Raw genomic sequence first — 21,996 nt, forward strand, 5'->3', positions numbered from 1 at the left:
TCACTCACAGCAAGGTCATGAGTGGCCATGCTGCTATATTTGTAATAGACATCTGACAAAGCAAACCCACAAAAGTAACACTGATTTGGATTATAGATTAGTGGAATAAAGTGTGTATTTTTAATGGAGAGCTAAGCTGCATCTCCAGTGGATTCTGCATAAAGGCCACAATCACAGCGGATGTTCCCTAGAGCTCTGATCCAGAAGACACTGCGTTTTTTTTAGTGAGAGGCGTTTCACTGTCAGCTGTCAATCACTTGTATGCTGGTGAGCTACACATAACTATCAACAAGAGCTATGTTCATGCATTCAAAAACATATAAGCTTAAAATTTCCTACTGATGTTCCTTCATGTTTTTAGTTTATGTCGTGATCATTTCTGTCAGTTAGATCAAATATTTCCATGTTGTCAGCGATAAGCAGTTTTAGGCTTTTGTCTATTTTTGTTATTGATAGTTCATCTGGGAAGACCAACCGTTTCGCTTTTCAATTTCTATAACAGAGTAAAAGCCACTGTAATATAGAGTATAGAGTAATAGTATTAGTAGTAGTAGCAGAGTTGAATTTTGTTGAACTTGACACACTCCGTGTACTCCTTCAAAAAGGTGACATATTCTGGGTGGATAAAACACGAGGTGAAAAACATGTCCAGCGTGATTATCACCTTACGTAAGTGGCACATCCGATGAAATAGCAGACACAAATTGAGATATCAACATTCAACATTACAGTCGGTGAGGACCCATAATTGACAAATGACAAATAATTTTTTGCGTTATTCTTTTGGAAAAGGTGAATAATGTGCATACAGTGTAACTGTGATCCATGTACAATCCAAAGACCTCAGGACCATTCAGGATCACTCATTCCATCCATCTTTTTATCTGACATTGAGAAACCCTTTAACTATAGACAATAATCTCATTTATTACCTATTTAAATTCATATAACTTTTTTATAGTACAAGCAGTTTGTGAAGGTTCCACATTGTTCCCTAAATCCCTACATGTCTATATCATTAATTCTAAATCTCAAATCATTGCATTGTATGCGGGTACACAGGCAAAATCTGATCTCTCCTATTCCCAGCAGGCAGTCCGCATAGATATGCTTAATTTTCACTAATGTTCTGAAATATCTGTGATATGTCAGGAAACATACGACATATATGAAAACATCTTCCAATGTTAACCAGATGTTAAGAATCTAGTGCAATTTACTGAAAGTGATGCGGTATGCACCATCGAACTCAACAGGCTTCCTCATCTTTCCCATGCACTGGAAGTGTCTGTCGTGCCAGTAAAACCCTTCTTCTCTTTCCTTATTGTTTTTATAGGCCCATAAATAGTCCAGGCTAAATTAATGAGGCCACAGAGACGGTGATGGAGGAGTTAGGGGATAAAGGAATGGAGAGATGAAGGGAGTGATAGATGGCATCATTATAACGCAGCACATCTCACTTAACAGAACTGTTGGCTTTGGAAGTTGCATGTTTTAGCATGTGCCAATTCTAGTCTTGCCTTGTTTGAATGTGCAAACATACACACATACACGCACACATACAAAGTATACAAAGTTGAGCAAGCCAACAGAGCTCTTTGAAGCACCATATTCACACACACACACGCACAATATCATAATTGGCTCAACTGCAGCTATGAGAAATTAAGATGGCCTATTCTTTCCCCACCTGGGGACAATTTACTGAATGCCTCAGTTAAGCTGAACACTCTAGTAATTAACACTGAATCCCAGTCAGTTAGCTGGCTGATAGCAGAACACTGCATTTTCCCATTGTTCTAGGTGAAAGACTTTACAGAGCCCATTTTTCTGCACACCAGAATGAGCCATTCTTCACTGCAGCATCTTAGAAGGAGAAAATGTACACGGAGTGGAAGACTAATTACGGTAAAACTAGAATGCACTTCAAGAATGCTGCACTGAACAACTCTCCAGCTGTGTTAGACCCAAAGACATTATTCCTTCCAGTTCCTTTACTTATGTGAACTGACGTAAGCTTCAAACAACTCCTCCAGATTATGAATAGAGTTTCCATTTCTGTTGGTTTTAAAGTATACTGTAAATGTGACAAATACTCATCCAAAGTAATTATTACAGTTAAAAATTTACCTATTTGGCCTCCTAGAATTTGCTGTATCCCGCACATGTGTATTTTTGTCAAGGACGAAATGCACAAGCAAGAGACAGAGCATTATCTTTATTAATATCAGAACTGAATTTCATTCTTCAAAACAAATAAATATTTGTAAAGTTAGAAAATCAAATGCACAGAGAAGTGCAGAGTGTTGGGATGGGGGGTGTTGACACACCAGCTGAAAGATGTTTGCTTCATAATTATAAAGTGTGCACATCCATGGTAAATGTATGACACTGTAATTAACACCTTATTTGCTGATAATGGGATGCAGTGCAATCTATCAGTGAAGCAGTCATGTCTCGCTCTCCCAGTCTTTCCGTCTTTCAACCCCTAAATTTCTGCATGTGTGTTGTCACTCAGCACGACATTAGCATGGTAAGCACATGCAGATGGCAGCCACAGCCAGTAACCTTTCAGGACTCATTTACATGTAAATCAATGGATTAATTGGCTAAAGCTCATTAGAGTTGGGGTCTCATCAATACCACACACCGCAATTACCCCTTCCACTGAGCTGTCAACTCCAACCAACCCTGCGCACGCACACACACACACCGACAGACACTCACTCACACACACACACACAAGAACTAGCAACGTGTATATGAGGCCTGTTGATTGGGAACTCACAATTTTTAAAATATGTTATTTTATCATACAGATTGTTTATTTGCTGCTATTGTGTCAATAAATAAATAAATGTGGTTTGACTGTTTGTCAAGAAGCTTAGTATGACTGACAATTTATTTTTTTATTAAAATTTATTGTGAATGCTGAAGGGGTGGCATGGTGGTCCAGTGGATAGCACTGTCACCTCACAGCAAGAGGGTCGTGGGTTCAAACCTTGGTCGTTCCAGGCCTTTCTGTGTGGAGTTTGCATGTTCTCCCTGTGTCTGCGTGGGATCTCTCCAGGTGCTCTGGCTTCCAGACATGCAGGCTAGGTTAATTGGTGTCTCTAAAAATTGTCCTTAGCTGTGAGTGGTTGTTTGTCTATGTGTGGCCCTGCGATGGACTGGCAACCTGTCCAGGGTGTACCCCACCTTTTGCCCGATGTCAGCTGGGATTGGCTCCAGCCCCCCACGACCCTGTACGCAGGATAAGCGGTTGAAGATGGATGGATGTGAATGCTCATTTTCATCAAATGTTAGCAGAATCTACCAGTGCTGTCCTGATATTGGCAGGTTTGGAGAGTCTCTGCAATGGGGACACTAAAGTCTGAATGCTTTTACACAATGTGATAAAAATTTCGTATGACAAGTAAGTCAGATTAAACCACACTGCTTTCCTGTGTATGTATTGTGTAGCGACTAAGTTAAAAAAAAATATTCATATCACAGGTAGAGGACAAAAACTGATATCCAGGTTTTAGTGAAAGGCCAGTATCAGCACCCACACATCAATATACCTATTTGCACCTATAGCAACACAAAGCCAGTCAAAGCGGAGAATCACACAGCAGTCAGTGCAGAGGCCTTGCATTAATCAGTGAGATTTCTCTAACATTCCTTGAGGCTTTGCACTTTGGCATTGCCTCCAGGTGCTAAAATTGAATGCTTAATAGCAAAAGACCAGCAGAGCGGAAGAAATGGAAAGATTGGTTCGGTTGTATTGCTAGGCGTGGGCCGTGCTACCTTTACCTTGACAAATGCCTGGTGCCATCCATTTGAACAGGGGGAGATGAAGGGAAATGAATCGGAGGAGGTGGGAAATCTGTGGATGATGAGTGCAGTAATCTTGTTGGACACTGCTGTCTGCCATTTTTCTCTGCTCATCTTTCGCACTGCTTCTAACCTTCCATGCATATTTGTGTGTGTGTGTGTGTGTGAGAGAGAGAGGGAATGTGTGTAATTTGTAAGAAAGGTCAGTGCTTATCTCCACAGTATCCCTCAACCTTTAAAGGTTGGATCTTTTGTCCTGGTATAAGTGACACTTATACCAGCCTCTTCAAGAGGAGAGACTTTGACAAAGACAGAGAGAGGCCTCTACTTTAAGGGCAGTAGCATTAAATACGTTTGGCAGCGCAAACACTTGTTGACACACAGTGTCGGTATTGGTAAAGCCAATGCTAAGGGACTAAGGGATTGTAGGGATAAAACATTGAGCTTGTCCCTGTACCAATGGCAACTCATTGATATCATGACTCATTATCACAGCGTAATGCTACTAATGTCTAACTTTATTTAACTTTATTTCATTCCCATTACTTAACTTCACCATTGAGGCCCAACAAACCACATTTACTGGAGCATTCAGCTCTGGGACAGAAATCAGAGGAGGAGCACTGGGTGAACTATAATTTTAAAAATAGGGAAGTAAGTAGCAACGATAGATTGTTTAAAACATGGATGTAACTCTGCCATCTTGGCATTCCCTGACTCTGGGTAATCCAAAAAAGGGCAAAAAAGTTGAGCCGAAGTTGGACGAATGAAGCCTAGTTGTTGAAACCACGTATGCTAGCCACCTGTGATGGCACCAAGCAGCTCACCCTTCATTATGGATAATGTCAAGCCTTAATATAATTTAAAAGTTATAGTTGTCATAAATAGGGAAGTTAACTATAGAGACCAAAACAGTTTTTGTACCAGGCTGTAAACATGTTTATTTCTGCTGTAACGTAGTACATTTTAACATGGGGTTCTTTGAGGAAATGACTCACTTTTGAAGCCATTCAAAATATATTTGTTACTCAAAGTACGTAGTGTTCCTTTGCACTGCAAATGGCCAAAATTACGTGAGTTGTAGAAACTGTGGTTGGGCAACACAACTGGCTTTAAGGACTTTGGTTGACAATCACCAAAGATAGCATTTGAGACCGTCAATAACGTGTTTTTGTAGATGATGGAAATAGGTATAGAGCGATTAAAAAAAACTAGTCTACTTATCTAGATTGCTGGATGTGTCCCATGGTGAACAAAAGTGGGAAAAGACACACACTCACACACATACATACACACAGCTGCAGACCTTTAAGGTTGTCCGGTGTGGTCTAGTGTTGCAGTCTCCATGCTTGGCTGCTCTGGGCATGCTCTGTTGTGTTTGGCATTCAGAGTGCAGGGACAGCTAAAGGCCTGATCACTGAGGCCTGACCGCCTTTAATCAGCACACACAAACTGACTCACACTCATATGCATACACAACAGTAGTACATATCTCATACGCAAATTACCCCCTCTTTGTTTGTCACATACGCCCACATTAACACTCACACACACACCTACACACACACACACACACCAGAGATCAATTCATTCCGACACCATTTCAAGTCAACAGCCAGGGCTGAAGGTAAAATGTCACCACTCTGCTTCTTGTGGGTGGATAGGGATGGCTAGAGTATGCAATAAATGAGTGCAGAGACCTTTTCCTTTATCTCTATCAAATGTGGTAGTAGCGAGAGTCAAGGATGCATGTAGTCTGAGTCTATGGATCATTTCAGAATGACAGGACTGCCTGGGACATCAGTGACTCTTCAACGGGGGCAAGTAAGTTCTCTTCAGAGAACAGGGTTATGTTGTTTAGTAACGGGTCTGTGTGTTTCAGCGATGAGTGAATGGAGTCTACTTTTTTTGCAGTTGAAGAAGGTTAAGTTCTGCATAATTCATAGAAAATCTCTTTTTGTTCTCAGCAATGTCCAATGCCTCCAAGCCAAGAGAGAGAAATTAAGTCTCTTGCTGATGTAGAAGCTCCAGTAAGTTTTGGATCTGCTCTGCCGTCCCTCACAGCGCCTTGTGCCCATCAGACATCTTTACTCCGAAGTTCTCTTCACTGAGCTCCGTCACTGAGAGGGAAGCCAGCTATCATAAAGAGAAAGGCCACTCCAGCTGCTTGTCTCCACAGCGTCATTTTTCCAGGCAAAAGCTCAAGATTACACTGGTGACTGAGGACATATTTAATGGTCACAACAACGATTTACCTGTAACAAAAGACCATTTGTGGTTTTGAGGCTCAACTCTCACTTTACCATGACCACCCAATATAGCTCCAGTAACAAACTGGTGTGCACGTTTTTTCTTTAACCCACACTTGTGAACAAAGTCCAGGTAACAAGAGCATTACTAGAGTGGAGCAGTCCACCTTCTTTCCTGTAGAGAACCATGGCCGCGGCCTCTAAGATGTTTACCTTTATGACACCCTTAATTAAAATGCAAAATCAAAATATTTGCTGCTGACATCATGTTAAATGAATATTACAAACACATGGGTACAAGTGCCATCTTGCAACTTCCACCTTAAACAAACCTAACTTATCGCCAACATACTATTTTCACTCCATAAAGTCCAAATAGACTGGAACTGCCCTAGTATCCCATACTGCTGAAGTGTTTCCTACAAGATGCCCCAGGAAGCTCAGTCATAGTGAGCATGAAAAGAGTGCAATAGAAATTTGACAACCTTAGGACCTGTAACTGGACCTGAAAACTCCAGTGCAGCCTTTTCACAGCCTTTCATTCCAATCCTTGACAGTGCAAGATTTTTAAAACTTGCCCCTGACCAGGTTCCTTTGATCCATTCCAGCCTACTCTGTGTCAAAAAGAGGAACACTATTGACAGGCAGCCACTCCATCCCAAGTCACTGCCATAGCAAAATGTACATACATTTTGGAAACTCTGGAAAATTACGTCTTAATGGATAAAATATAGACGAATGTACAACTGGCTGATGAAGGATTGGTTTGACAAACATAAATGAATGCACAGAACAGTTAAAGCATATTTTAACTCCAGCATTAGAACGTGTGTCTGTGTGTGTGTGTGTGTGTGTGTGTCAGTGAGAAGGAAATCCTGCTGTGGTAAGCAGTTTGTCTTCCTTTCCTCACCTCTGCTCACTTCTGGTTTGCTAATGACCTGTATACATTGACAGACATGTCTCTCACACTTACGTCGTGCACTTATTCTCTCTCTCTCTCTCTCTCTCTCTCTCTCTCTCTCTCTCTCACACACACACACACACACAAGCACACACAGATCCCAGAGGAGCTCTGAAGCCTCACTTCCTGCAGACCTGATTAAGATGGAAGACACAAACAATAAAAACACCAAGGTTACCACAGCAAGGTCAACTACACACAAGCAGACACAGGTACGAAGAAGTAAACATTTTCAAAAATACAAACCATCCAAGGGTAAACCACCTTTTCCGCTCATGGATTCTGAAGCTCAGAATAGATAGATAGATAGATAGATAGATAGATATTGTGTAGCCTATATTGGGATTTGCACATTAATTGAAAACACATTAAAAAAACAAAGTTGCATACGAAAACAAACTAAAAAACAAAGTAGTTTTTCCTTGCCACTGTTGCCAAGTGCTTGCTCTCTGTGGACATTGTTGGGCCTTTGTAAATATCTGTAATATAATAAATAATGTGTTATTACATAGAATATGGTCTAGACCTGCTGCATATGAAAAGTGCAATGATTTTATTCATAGAGCGCCAATTAACAACATAAGTTATTTCTTTGAATTGGCGCTATATGAATAAAATTTAATTGCATTATATGGAACATATATTTATGGATTAGGATGGGATATGTCAAAAAATTTAATGAAATTAACATAAATTATAAGGCTGATAAATTGCAGATGGGTAGTCAGTGCTGTGTAGTAAAATATATAATCTATATATAACCGAAATTTGATCAAATAAAAGTAATCTGTTACATGTCTTTGTCTTAGTTTTCTAAAATCTGTCAAAACAATCAGTATTACTATTACATTAATAATGGACATAAAAGACTTAAAAGACAATTTAATGTGTTCAAGTTAACTTTGTGGGTGACTGCTTGGACTTGTTGTATTGACATGTGTCACACAACTTAGCATTAGAGCAAAGAGTTAATGCTGTCAAAGCAGAAAGCAAATAAATAAAAAATCTCCCAAAACACTGTGAGTGTCTGTGATTTCTTCTTGGATGGATGAGTGCAGCAGTTCTAGTATGTCACTGCATCAGTGGTTACTGTCTATACGGTAACTGGCTAAGGCCTTACTACGGAATTACCACTAGATTTCCATGCTGTGCCCTTACTCTCAAAAGTGTTAAAACAGGCATCACTGTCTTTGCTTGGCTGTAGAATGCAGTGTTTGCTGAAATGGAAAGGTTGTTATGCTGGCATCTGTGATGTAGCAGCACAGCAAGATCAGACAGCTGCTGGAAGACAAGACATTTATGTGGCGACGCTTGGGTTTTTAAAACTGAAATTACACTCAGAGGCCCCTCCTCGCTGAACGCATCGCAGCTGTACAATGAGATGATGCTTCTGACAACTACTCACAGTGTCACCATACATGCCTACAGGACATGTTTAGATAAGTGAGACACTTGACAGCCGCAGCCCCTAGATGTGTCTCAGGTTGCCGCTCAGGGCTCCAGCACATCTTCAGCACCAAGGACAGCACATATGGTAGATTTACAGTTATAGGTCTATTTTATTCACGAGTTGTGATGTAGTCTTACAATGAATGCCTATTGCTTATAGTAGTAGTCATGTTATCAGTTAGAGTAGTAGTATTATGAACAGGTTCCTTGTTAGGCTATGACTGTATTACAGAGGGATTACTGGCCCTCTAATTTGCCTTTTGTGCAGTCATTTAGACTCCATCCCCACTGAAGGTTGACATCAAAGCAAGAAACATAAAAACATAAATGAAGAGAGTTGAGTGAAGTCAAACACTGATAATAGTAGAAAGTGGTAATAAAATGTAAATAGAAAAAAGGTAAAATGCAAATGCTGCTGATTAGGCTGCAGTCTGAGTCCCTAGAAATGATTACAAACAAATTAATAAATAAAAATAAATGATGAAGCTACATAATGTTTGCCCTACAAATTGTGTTTTTGAAATCACTTATTCAAAGGCAATGTTGTAATGTTTCATGTTTGTTTTTTATGCAAAATGTGTTCTGTTTTTTTTATGAAAAATAAATATAAAACTGCGAAGAATAAGCCCCAGTCATGACTTACATTAAACAGTGACAAAAAAAGCAAAATATCTATTGACTTTTGTAAATGTCACTGATTTTTCTCATTTTTGAAGAAAAAAAAAACACTTGAGACCAACGCACAAAGCAAGACCAAAAACAACATACATGTCAGCCTCTGTGGATGTTGAATTGATAGCGGTAATGTCACAAATCACAAAACAAGCATTCTGCGCCAAAGAGTTTTCAGCGGGGGTCTATATCCCAGTGACAGCTTGCCTTCTTTCTCTCTTGCCTTCACCTCCCCCCTCTCCTCCCTCTCCCATCCCCTTCTCCAGCTTGCTCCCTCTCATCTATCAGGAATGATGGAGTGACTCCCCTGTTCCACTTCCCCATTTCCCTCCCCTGTTACATTACATGTGTAGCCAAACATCCACTGTGTCTGTCAAACAGGACGTTTCCCACTGTGTCCATGCCTCTGTCCTTGCCTGTCCACCAACACACACACACCCACACACACACACACATGCAAGCACTAGCAATATCAGAAGTCCCAAAGTGATCATCTGTCAGTGTTAAGTCACACCCGTTGGCTGCATGTATGGAAATATAGACACATGTATGTATATAATGTATAAAGATAAATTACTGTATAGATGTATGTTCTTTTCTGTCTCATTTTTTTTTGCTTTCACATACGCATACTGCATGCACACGATGTCTCTGTGTACACTACACACACAAACCCACGCATGTATACACACGCAAACAAAGACTGACCACTGTGAAGTGGTCCTGTCAACTGGCAGGGGCCTCTCCAACAAATAAACACCCCATCTATCTAGCCCTCCATTTCAGTTTTAAGCCTGGTTGTGTGCGTGTGTGTGTGTGCATGTGGGTTTATTTGTCTGTGTGTGTTAAGTTGAATTCCTGAGCCTGTGGTTACCAACAGCTTTGAAGTCCTAACAGCACCAGGGCCCGGGGTGACAGGCTTACCCGCCACCCCCAGCCTGCGCTGGAAGGCCCATAAAGAGAAAAGCAAACAGGCAATAAGACCCCGAATGAACAAACCTTTCCTGCATCTTTGGCTACAGCCTCCACCTTGGCCCTGCATGCCAGAAACACACTCACACAGGCATATGCACACACATACACAATGACACTGCATCAGTATACTATATCAGTGCACACAGAGATAAAGAAGCAGACACTGATTTAAGAGCCACTGAGACACAAACAGACATTATGCTTATGCAGGTTTTCAGTCTTCATGTACAGCAATGGATGAGCATATGAATGGTCTCTCACTCTCTCTCTCTCATGCATGAAGACATTCTCTCTCCCCCTCTCTCTCTCTCTCTCTCTCTCTCTCTCTCTCTCTCTCTCTCTCTCTCTCACACCCACACCCACACACACACACACACACACAGATGGTTATACACCATACAGTATATGAGCCAATACAAAATTATTACTGAGTTCCCTTGCTTAGTGAGTAATTCTTTCCTTTGGACTACAGCTGAATGGTGTCTTTAATTAACGCTATGCTCGTTATCTCTCTTCTCTCTCTCTCTGTCTCTCTCTCTCCTTGTCAGTCTTTCTCACTCTCCCTTTCTCTCTTTTCCTCCCTCCAGTCAGATTTTCCTCCCGGATGGTGCGTTGTGGAGTGGGAGTTAGTATGATTGCTGCAGGCTTTTCAGCAAGCTTTAATTAGCTCAGGTTTTTTGTTTGATTGTTTGTTTTTTGCACATCAAGGTTATGGAAAATCATCAAAAAGTCAAACTGTACTGGAGGGCCTAAAAATTTGGGAAGTGATGGAAACAGTATAAAGTAATAAAATAACATATAAATAAATTACATCGGCTTGAGCTGAGGGTACACCTCTAAACACAGTAAATCACTACTACACATGCATTGCTACATTCACACCTTTCTGTGTGAGAGCATGGATTCCCCTATGTTCAGCCACAACACAGCTGCTTACAAGTCAGTGAGCGAGATCCAATGCAACTTGACACATATGAGTTGACATAGTGAATAGTGAAGGAGTAGACTCCCCAAAAGAAATCCCAAAGAAATTCCTGAAAAGTTTCTGCCATCAACTTTCTCTGGAGAGAGTGCTCAGGGAGAAAAAAAGATGGGTGTATTTTTACATTCAGCAAAATTTGTAGGCCTACAGTGTAGTGTTAACATCATGATTCAAGATCTTTCTCACTGGAGCACTCAATCCAGGCCTTGTCCTTTCTTCTAGCCTCTCTTCTCCTTTTCAGCTCCAAAAAGGCCGAATGCCAGGCAGCACACAGCCAAAAGGCTGCAGCAGAGAAAGCCTCCACACTAAGCTAAACTGACAAGGGAGGAGGAGTCCGATGCAATGAACACTTGTGTTAGAGCAGAGCCATGTACAGTATAGCACTTCATCCACCCAAATAAACACACGCGTGCGCACGCACGCACACACACACACACACACACACACACACACACACACACAAAGGACAGCATGAAATGATGTGATTGCCTGGATTGGCTTTGAAAATGTGTGTGGTGGAAGTGTATGAGTAACACCCACTCTGATAACGCCCCTCAGTAAGGAACTGAACACCCAACAGTAACAGGCTATTGTTTTACTCTGCTAGATTATGCAGCTCCCATTGTGAATTTGTGCAACTTTAGGATATGATGTGTAGCAGGGTGCTTCTGGGAAAAGGAACAATGGCTCAGAGGACTCAGTGAACTGGAAAAATAAAAGGCTACAACACAAAGATGAAACACACATGCAAAATCATATCTGGCAAAAAAACAGAAGACAGAATCTGCAATGTATTTAGCCTGTTGCTGGATTAGAAATACTGTCATTGTAATTTAGGAGATGTGATGTTGTGTGTGTGTGTGTGTGTGTGTGTGCGTGTGTGTGTGTGTGTGTGTGTGTGTGTGTGTGTGTGTGTGTGTGTGAGTAGAACTGACATGTTCTTGTAGAGAGCCGGGCAGTTATATAATGGCCAACACAAACAAACAGAGTCCTTCCAAGGGACCGGAGGAGCGCCAATAGCTCCATGAATTCACAGCACTCAGCCTCAACAGTCTGGCAGAAAAAATATACAAAAAGACACAGTACAGAAAACAAAGTGGGTGATGAGAAAAATAAGAAGGAAAATGTAAGCATGACCGTGGGACTTTTACATTACTGCTGGATCTCTTCTGCTTTTGTTAATTGGCCTGAATGGTTATTCCAATTCCAATCAATAAACATTTGAAGTGTTTCTTTTCAAGAAAGAAGACCACATGTATAGCACTTATATGGCACACACAATTATTTGAATCCCATCTTAAATCTATTAAACACATTGGACATACCTGTAAAATACATGGGTCAAACTAAAAACACCAATGACAAATAAATAGTTTTAAAATTAAAGGTTAATTAGGATATGCAGAAGTGTTTTTTTTTTTTTACAGTGAGTTGCATTAAAGGATATCTGATCACTAGGGGGCAGAGAGACCCAAAAACAACCTCAAAAACAAGCAGAATCAGAGAAACGGCATCCTATTGGAGTCCTCTATCTCGTTTCTTGATGCACTCTGTATTTACTGGTATTTTTGCTCCCCCGCCATTTTGCATCAACCCTAGGAACCAGCAAACCAAAACAATAAGATGAAATAGAGATACACTCAGCAGGTTTGTCAGTACTAGCAACCCCAATGACATCACAGGCAGTCATTTGATTCATTGTTGAAGCTGAATACAGCCTTGTTTAAAACCAAATCACAAAATGGTGGATGCTGAATCATTACAGAGACCCAAGCTTGAGTATTTCATTGGTCAGGTCAATGTAGGTTTGCGTGACAAAGAATATGAAAGATGTATAATGTGTCTGCTTGAAAGGCAAGTATGTCTGTGCATGAAGGCAGCAGCTAAATCACTTAAGTGAGAGAGTGGAGAGCGATATAAAACATTCGACATGAGATGGACAGCGGGCTTTGAACGAGCGGCCAAGACCATCAGCCGCCGTTGTGAGTGGAGAGAGAGGGAGGACAGAGAAACAGTAAACAAGGAGAAAAAAATCCTCGTTATTTGGAAATGCTGATCAGTCATGCTCATCAGTGCAAAACAATCCTTTAGAAATCATAGAAATCTTTACTTTATTGCGGCTTAAAACTTGGTGTGCTTTTCCCTCTTCTTCCACTCATAATAAGATACGGTAAGTAATTCAGGCAAGTCCAGCAACTCAGGCTTAAGTAGGCTTGAGTGTATGTGTCCATGTGTCTGTGTATATGGATTTACTGTATATGTGTAATTATAATAAGCATTATGGTGCTGGCAAGTTTGAGGATTGTGTGTCTTGATAAATCCGGTAAGAATGTAAACCTGGGTCTCTCCTCGACATACAGCAGAACAGCTGCTTGCATATGCAACACACATACACACACGCAAACTCAACAGCAGACATCCGTTTGCTGTTTTAGGATCAAATTAGGGTTGCAGGAATTTCACACTGATGGTAGATAGAAGTTAGTTCACCTGCTCCAGTCTGTTCTAATGACAGATGAAAGACTGACTTAGCGAGATTAGATCTGGCCTCTCATTTTCTGTGGAAAAGGCCGATAGCCTGCTCACAAAACATACAGTAATCCAGATGACGATGGACGCATCCATTCACTTCGCACAAACTCTATACTCACTCACTGTGTTTCTCCCTGACAAAAGATCCGATGACATCTTCTGCTCAGATATGGATAATGAAATATCAGTCTATGCTCAGAGCAATATACATAGAAATATGAAATATGTAATGACAAACACACATTGCAGCCATCAGATACACAGATACATACATGGACACACACTCGCATAACAGCAGCTCACACATGGTGTCCCGTTGCTAAAGCCAGACAGAATTCACGTGTTCTTTCGGCGCCACTGAAAAAACATTCACAAACATCTCTGCCTATACACACGAACACACCCACCCACCCACAAACATACACACGCATACACACACAGCCAAACAAGATAATGACAGTCTAATACTAGAGTGTATTCTATTAAAGCCCTTAAACACACTTTGGAGTCTGTATAAACAAAAACAACTGCTCTCATGCTCATAGATACACACACACACACACACACACACACTCACACACACTCACAGAATGGAGATTTAGGTAAATGGAAGATGCTGTTTTCAAGGCATTTGGTTAAAGAAAATTCAGCGAAGGTGCTCTATCCACATCTGACTCAGAGCTAACACTCAATATAAACACCTCACTGTGGATCTTAAATCTACCGAACTGCTACTGCATGACAGCTTGTGTGTTCAATTACTAGATTATTAATGTACGGTAGTAGCTTTATGTTTGTTTATTTGAGAGAAACAGTAATGTCGGGAAATTTATCCAATTATAAAATTCATGTTTTCTTCCCATGTATAGCCAGTTTAATAATGAATCCACAAAAAACTTCTTCTAGAGTCAAGGAATAAAATATGACTGTGAGGTTTTGGGGCCCAATTTGTGTCTTGTTTGTAGGTCTGTGACTTGTAAATACTCGAGAAGCCACGGTTTAGACATTTCTTTCATCTTGTTTTATCTGGCTGTCGCACTGTAAATATGTTTTCATCTTTTTCGCTATCTTTCCGTATGGTGACCTAACCCCATGCACTCATCTATCTGTTAACACAGAGGGCCTGAAGAGCGGGCTACGAGGTGGGGCCCCACGATGGCTGCACGCGGGGGCTGTGGGGGCCTGTTGGTGCAGCTGTCCCACTCCAGAGTAACATAAGACCTTATTAGAGTCCATTAGACCTCTCTGAAACCAATAAGAGATTGTCAAATACATCCAAACATTCACACAATTCACAGAAAGACAGGAAGTGAAAGGAGGGTGGTAAGAAGGGGGACAGGGGTCTGCCATTTGTCTACATAATGTCCCATTCTTGCACTTTTGTTCTTTCAAATTTGTGGGGAAAGACACAATTTATGGATTGAAGCTGAAAACATTTTGTATAAAATGTCATAAAATAGTGTTTTTCTTTCTTTTTTATTTATTATTATTATTTGGATAAAGATTTTGAAAATGGTACATATATATGGGACACTTAAGAGCTACTCAAATAACTTAATGTCTTAAACACTACTTTTTTTAGGAAAAAGTAAGGTTCAGTGGTAAATGGCACAAGCCCAAAGTCTGTTTTTAACTGGAACATTTATATCTCATTCTAATCCCTGTTTTGTTGTCTCACCCAGTCTGTTAACATATAAGGTTTTCATCTGACAGCTGCAACAAAGTTTCTCCTCGCATCTGGGCGGTGAGACAGGCTCGTCCAGAGACCACAGGCCCAGAAAAAGAGCTTCCTAACCCTGACAGCAGGGGCTTGACCTGGGAGACTGTCTTTGATCTTTAATTAACACTGGGCATGGCTCTGGAGAGGACAGAGTTGATGAACATGGGGGCATTTAGGACCAGCTACAATAACTAGGTTACTGCTTTTTCTTCAACCTTCCAACACTGTTTTAACTTTACAATCATCGTGGAACAGCCGCAGTGCAGAGGTGGCTGCTTTCAAACAGATGTGTCTGGGTTCTTAAGCAGAGTGAGGAGCTTGCTGAAAGTGAGAAGAGAGGAGCACATCTACTACAGCATGGACCACAGACACCAGTCACAACAAAGAGAAGGTGGGGTTTCATGGCACATGCAGCTGGGGCGTCTATCTCTTTTGCCAAAGCCACTGTGAGCAGCTTTCTGCTTGGCATGGTCAGATAAAATATACAGAAATATAAACCAGTGGAGCAAAAAGTGAGCAGGTATATACCACTTCTATTGTTATTTTACATAAGATCCTGTGGGAATTAAATATATCCTGTGCTTTTACATATACAATGTACAATGCTTCCTACAAAAAAAAAGACAGGACAAAAACAAGGACAGTCGAGGGACAATTACAATCAATAAAGAAGTCATCTGGAAAACATAATATGTCTCTCCAGTTCTGTAGCATCAGGAGCCAAAAACATCTTCAGTTACTTTTATCACTGTGACATTTTGATTCTTTTGAATAACCTCAAACTAAAATCTTTGCAAAATCTGCATGATGATGATGAGTCTGAAAATGAAAGGCAAAGTCAGTCAGCCAGACAGATACCACCTCCTAGGCGACGACCGACTTTGGGGGTGAGATGGAGTATCTCCAGACTCCAATGTCTACCCACTCACGACTCCACCAACACCCGCAACCATCGCCGCAAATATTCCATTATTCACCATCCACTCCAACCCACTCTTTTCTTCTGCGTTATCAGTCCCATCCTTGCTACTCTGGTTAAGATCTTCCCATAGCTGATGATGTGTCACAGAGAAGATTACTATTGGACTACTGCACTCTGCACCCTGTGGCTCAAAGACCTGGATAACACATTACACACATGCATGGAAATGTACATATACAACTATCCACCAACACTCTGGGATTCTTGGGTTCTTTTGAAGGCATCACACACACAAAATCCACATGTGCACAAAAACATACACACAGACGTACACTCAAAGGTTGGACATTAAAGGTTCTGGGCTGACAGATATGAAGTGTGATAGCCTTCTCATCAAACACTTCGCACACTTAGCAGCCTTGACAAACTTTCTATTGTATCACACAGTATTTTAAAGAAACATTGGATTTTTTAGGCTACAGTTCCAAAATTTGAAAGATTACGTAATAAGAAAGGTAGTCAACAGACAGAATGAAAGGATGACAAGGAAAGTATGAGAGAACTGAGAAATAAAATGTAAGACTGAAATAAGAGCTTTCTTACTTTGGCAGGTGTTGCTTCTCTCCTCGTACCCCGGGTTACATAGACACTTCCCAATAGGCACGAGCCACTCCCCCTCTGTGCTGCAGTACATTCGTGGGGGCTCCTCCTCTTTGGAGTGATTGACACATGAGCCTTTGACCTCCACCAACGACTGGGAGTCCATTGGCACTGTATCAGGGAAGGAAGCCAGATTCCTCACAGTGTATGGGCACTTCTTGAAGTAAACCCTCACTGAAACTAAAGCCACACAGGCGCCCACATCCTGGAACGCCAGGTAGAAGCCCTTCTTGGTCATGGGACCCACCTCGCGCACCTCAGTGTTCAGCTTGAGAATGCGATCTCCGAGGTCCATTTGGGTGAAACTCTCATCAGCGGCGATGGTGTCAATCTTAGAGAACTGATGCTCTCTGAAGTGGCTGCCCTGGTCGTCGTCTGTCTCCAGGTAGAGGAGGTTGAAGGTCTCCTTGCAGGTGCCCAAGACCAACGGGATGGAGTTGCAGTCCCTCAGGGTGAACTTCAGCTCCACGTAGATCTTCTGGGCTGACTGGCGAGGGATCCAGTTGGTACGAAGCCAGTTGTTCTGGCTGTACTCCATCACATTGCAGACCTGGAAGGTCCTGATAGGAGTGTAGTGCTCATCCACCCCACTGATCTCCTCCCACTGAAAAAGATGGAGAGAGGGAGAGGTGGAGGAGAAAGACGGAGAGAGACGAGAAGGAGCAACAGTCAAGAGAGACAGAGAACCAAAGGCAAGGGGAAAAAGGGGGCAAATTTAGGGAAAAAGAGAATAGGGAGGGATGCATAGGAGAGGATCATGAAAGAAAAAGACAGAGTTGAAAGGAAAGGGGGAATTAAGAAAGTGATTAAAAAGATTAGGTAAAAAGATGTGAAGATAAAAGGGAAAATAAGGCAGACAGAGGTAAAAGCAGGTTTGCGGTCAAAAGAGAAGAAAAAAGGAGTATAGAAAGTTTAAGAGGAAAGGATAGGAAAGAGAGAATTTGGAGTCAGAGAAGGAGGAAGAAAGAGGAAAGGAGGGGGAGATAGCAGAGAAAAAAATAAAGTTATCTCCACCCTGTAAGCATTTGCAAATGAATTATTTAGAGTCAGATTCACTCTTGCTGAATACTAAGCATCTAATAAACACTTAAGGGTGAAAAATCACACTACCAGATCTCTTGTAAATTACTCAAATTAATTAAAAGCAAACTTGCTGCATTAGCCAAATTTTCTAGATTAGAGCACTGTGAAAATATCTCAGAGAAAAACCACAAAGTGCAATTTCCAATCTCAATCCTACCCAACTTGTGTGAAACTGCTTAATTGCTGTTAAATATTAGCAAAATCTTATAGTGTTGTTTTTCCACCCTTCTACTAACACATTTTTTTCTCTACAAGTGAGGACTTTCAAGCTGCAGTCTTGGTTATTTGCATCACAGAACTACTGCTACGAAAGGAAACGTGCTGAATCCACTATGAAACAAAAGAAGCTACGAAGTATAGACAGATGTGAGTGTATACCAGGAACGTTCGTGTCTATCTTACATTTTCCCTCCACTGGGAGAAAGCAATGAGAGGAGAGGAGAAAAAAAGAAAGCGAGGTCATTCCTTTTGAATTCAACACAGCGGGAAGACTCATTGATCATGCGCTTTGGCTTCGCTGTCCAGGCAAATCAACACTGAATCAGAGCGTTGATGAATGGGCAAACACCTGAAACACTGGGCTCATTGTGGTTAAAATGACAGTCATTAGAATGAATGGGTTTAAATGTGCAAATGGATGCTTTTTCTATTTTTTTTCTTTCCGTGAAATTCAGAATGGATGTATGCCTGAATGAGCAATGCTTTCTTCAGAGAGACAGAAAAATAGAAACACTTTCTAGGTAAGTAGAAACTGAATTATCGCTCCTTTTCACACAAGCATTAATGGAAACATAAACCCACACACACATATACATTCACATAAGGCTCATGTGAAGTGTTTAAAGTCCCATAGCAGGCGGACACAGCAGGTGCTTTCAGCCTGAACACAGAAATTAATGACGAGCTAAGAAAGTCTAGGTTCTCTATTACATGTTTTTGAGTGCCTGTGTCAGTGTGTGTGCACGCGCAGTGTGTGTGCGGGTGAGTGGGTGTAAATCATATCTATGAGTGCCTGGTGTTCAAGGAGCTCTCGGGCTGAAGGATGGGCACTTGCTTTTCATCTCACAGTAAAGTTAATGAAACACCCCTGAGAGAGTGAGGGCGAGAGAGTGAGAGTAAGTGAATAAGCAGGAGGGAGGGGTAAAGAAAAGTAGAGAAAGTAAAGAGATATAGCTGAAAAGTAACACTAGGAAGAAGGAGGGAGAGATAAAGTGAGAGGAAAATTGAGGGGAGAGATTCCATTGGTGTTTAGTCTCTCCCGTCATGCTTTCCTTGGCATCACCTCATTTATCAGAGTGTAGTCCAAGCTCTCTATAGGTCCAACAATAACAGGGGGAAGTAGACAGAATCAAGTCAGGCTAAATATAAAGAGGCAAAGCTAAACTTAACATTTCACCTCACTTTACCCACGGGTTTATTAGCTTGACTTATAATATATGTAGAAATAATGATGTGATGACATGCAAAAAGGTTTGATGACAGACCTTGACACAACAGAAAGCAGAGTTAAGACAAGGTCTGCCACCATGACAAGTGAGTCTGGTGACATTATGTTTGATAAAACAATGCTTTATATATTTTTTTAAACAATGTCAGGCTTGAAAGCAGCACAACTGGGAATCTAACTTTTTTGTGCTGATGTGATCCGTCACTGCTGTTGCTTAAAAATGCTCAGTGGAAATATTCCCTACTAAAAATACTCAATACAGGAATGTGCAGGTTTACATTCTGTCTGAAAATACATGAAAATAGGCCTAGCGTATCAATAAAGATGGTGGTTCTCCAACCATATCACACAAATTTTAAATGTGTGTATAGAACCAGGATGTGAGTACATTACAGTATATGTTTTGTTGCGACCCTACCTCCTAGAAAATGCATTGATACACTGCAAATTAACAAAAGCAAATGCGCTTTGAGATAAACATAGTCTCACACGAATTATGTTTTTACCAAAAAAATTTGGAAAATTCATATCTGACTTGTTTTCACATCTGTTTGCGGCAAGCATGAAGAATGTTTTTATGGTTATGTTTAGGCCTTTAAAGCACTTGGTTATGATTAGAGAAAGATCTTTAAAAAGTTAATGCTGACTTGAAGCAGTGGAATGAATGTGTTTGCTTTTTTCTATATTTGCCCCAAACCATAATCTTTTCCTAACCCTAACCAAAGTGTTTTAGTAATCTAAACAAGCTCACAGCACTTCCTTAAAAAAGGGAAAAAAAACAATGCAGGGAGCATAATCGAGGCAACAATTACTTTTCCTCCAAAACATTATTTGGCAAAAAAATAAAATGTAAGATGGTTATTTCTCTGATAGTATAAAATAGGGGTAAATATGTAAATAGTGGTAAACAGCAGTATGACCATGTAAAAATGTCAAATATTCAGTAGAATGCCTGGAAAAAATATATATATACAGTATACATATAAATATTTAATTTTAATATACGTAGAGCACACATCATGTACAGCATTGGACGACTAGCTTTGTGCCTTTCTTTCTACCTCTCTATGAAGAGGATGGAGCAAATGTAAATAGAGCAGACTTGAGTATCTCATCTGAATTGTGCCTACCCTGCCTCATTGCATCAAGAACTTCCCCACTTTCCCTTATCCTGAAAAGTAAGCTACTCCAGCTAAATTGGTTTCTAACAGAACAAGTGGTCTGAAAGTGGAGGGCACAGTGTGTAAGTGTGTTTGTACCCACAGTATGTGTGCATTGCATATGTCTATAAATACAGTACTTATTGAGCAAGTGTTGTGTGTTTGTGAAGATGAACAATGTTCCACTTGCTTTCCTGTGTATGAGCAACGTGTGTGCACCTGTGCATTTGTGTTTTTGCATTATGTGTGTGTGTGTGTGTGAGTGCGTGTTACTCAGTGTTTGTAAGCAGACGTGTGTGTGAGCTGCAGGCTTTATGTCGTATCCCTCTATGTACTTTCATGTCCACCACTATGATGCAAACTGGGCTCTAAAGCGACTCCGAGTGATGGCTCTCCGCTTTTAAGCTGTCTTTCGGAGGGGTCTAAAGTTTGCCGAGCGCAAACACGCACATAGTTCAAAATCAAAATCAAACCCAGGTGTGTGCATGTGTCTGCATGAATGTCTATGTTGCGTGTGCTGTATCGTATTCTAGAGAAGATGACTTGACTTGAGCAAGTCTCGGCCAAAGTAAATGAGACCTCCGCTATGATGTGAGGATCTCACTCTGGAGGATAGCATCTATTACATGGAGCTACCCTCCTCCTCGTCCCCATCGCCAAACATTACATCATAAGAATAATCTCCTCCAACCTTGAATCTCTTCCCTGGGTTAGAGAGCTAAGGCTTGTTTTCTGTCCTTCAGTTGACAAGGGACAAGGGAGTGAGGAAATAGGAGAATGTCTTAACATAATTATCCAGAAAAGTATTCGTCTTTGAGATTGACGTGCGCTTTGGACTGGTGGAGGTATCACTTGTATGTCATGAAATGGCACTACATACTAGATGACCAGTGAGTCTACGGCCAAATGACCAGCCACAGACGCAACATCAGTTCTAGTATTATCTGGGCACTTATTTCATGAGCAACCCTATTCCCGGACAACAGTGACAATATTGGATGATCCTGCAAAACTCCAGATTGCATTTAATGACAATGTTTTTTTTAATCCAGAGGCAACATCTTTACTACTGCTACTTCTCGCCTTCTGTAGCATGGAGATCTGCCACCAGCAGAGCCAACTCCCACTGTGAATGCATAGAACAGTTTGTATGTAAATCAGGATAAATAAAGGTGAGCAGCCACCCTCTTGTTTCTCTCCAGGGGTGTGTAACTCCCCTCTTCCTGCCCTCTAATTGATATATAACAACTCTTGGACCCTACACCAGTCCTTGTGACCTCTGACCCCAACCCCTGATGGTCACAGTTGGGGCACAGCTTGGTGTGATCTTGCCCCCGGTTTCTCTGATCTGTGCTGTAGGTAGGTGAA

At 41.1% G+C, this 21,996-nt stretch overlaps 1 protein-coding gene across 2 annotated transcripts in view; it reads right to left on the reverse strand.

Annotated features, from left to right (window-relative positions):
• The window catches only part of epha3 (eph receptor A3), a 108,065-nt gene that overhangs the window by 73,853 nt on the left and 12,216 nt on the right, over positions 1–21,996 (reverse strand). For both annotated transcript variants that reach the window (XM_046053692.1, XM_046053693.1), the window contains exon 3: positions 16,882–17,542. In XM_046053692.1, coding sequence (XP_045909648.1) covers positions 16,882–17,542 — 661 coding nt within the window. The remainder of the gene's footprint in view (positions 1–16,881; positions 17,543–21,996) is intronic.

This window comes from Micropterus dolomieu, linkage group LG07, assembly GCF_021292245.1.
Source record: "Micropterus dolomieu isolate WLL.071019.BEF.003 ecotype Adirondacks linkage group LG07, ASM2129224v1, whole genome shotgun sequence".
Lineage (NCBI taxonomy): Eukaryota > Metazoa > Chordata > Actinopteri > Centrarchiformes > Centrarchidae > Micropterus > Micropterus dolomieu.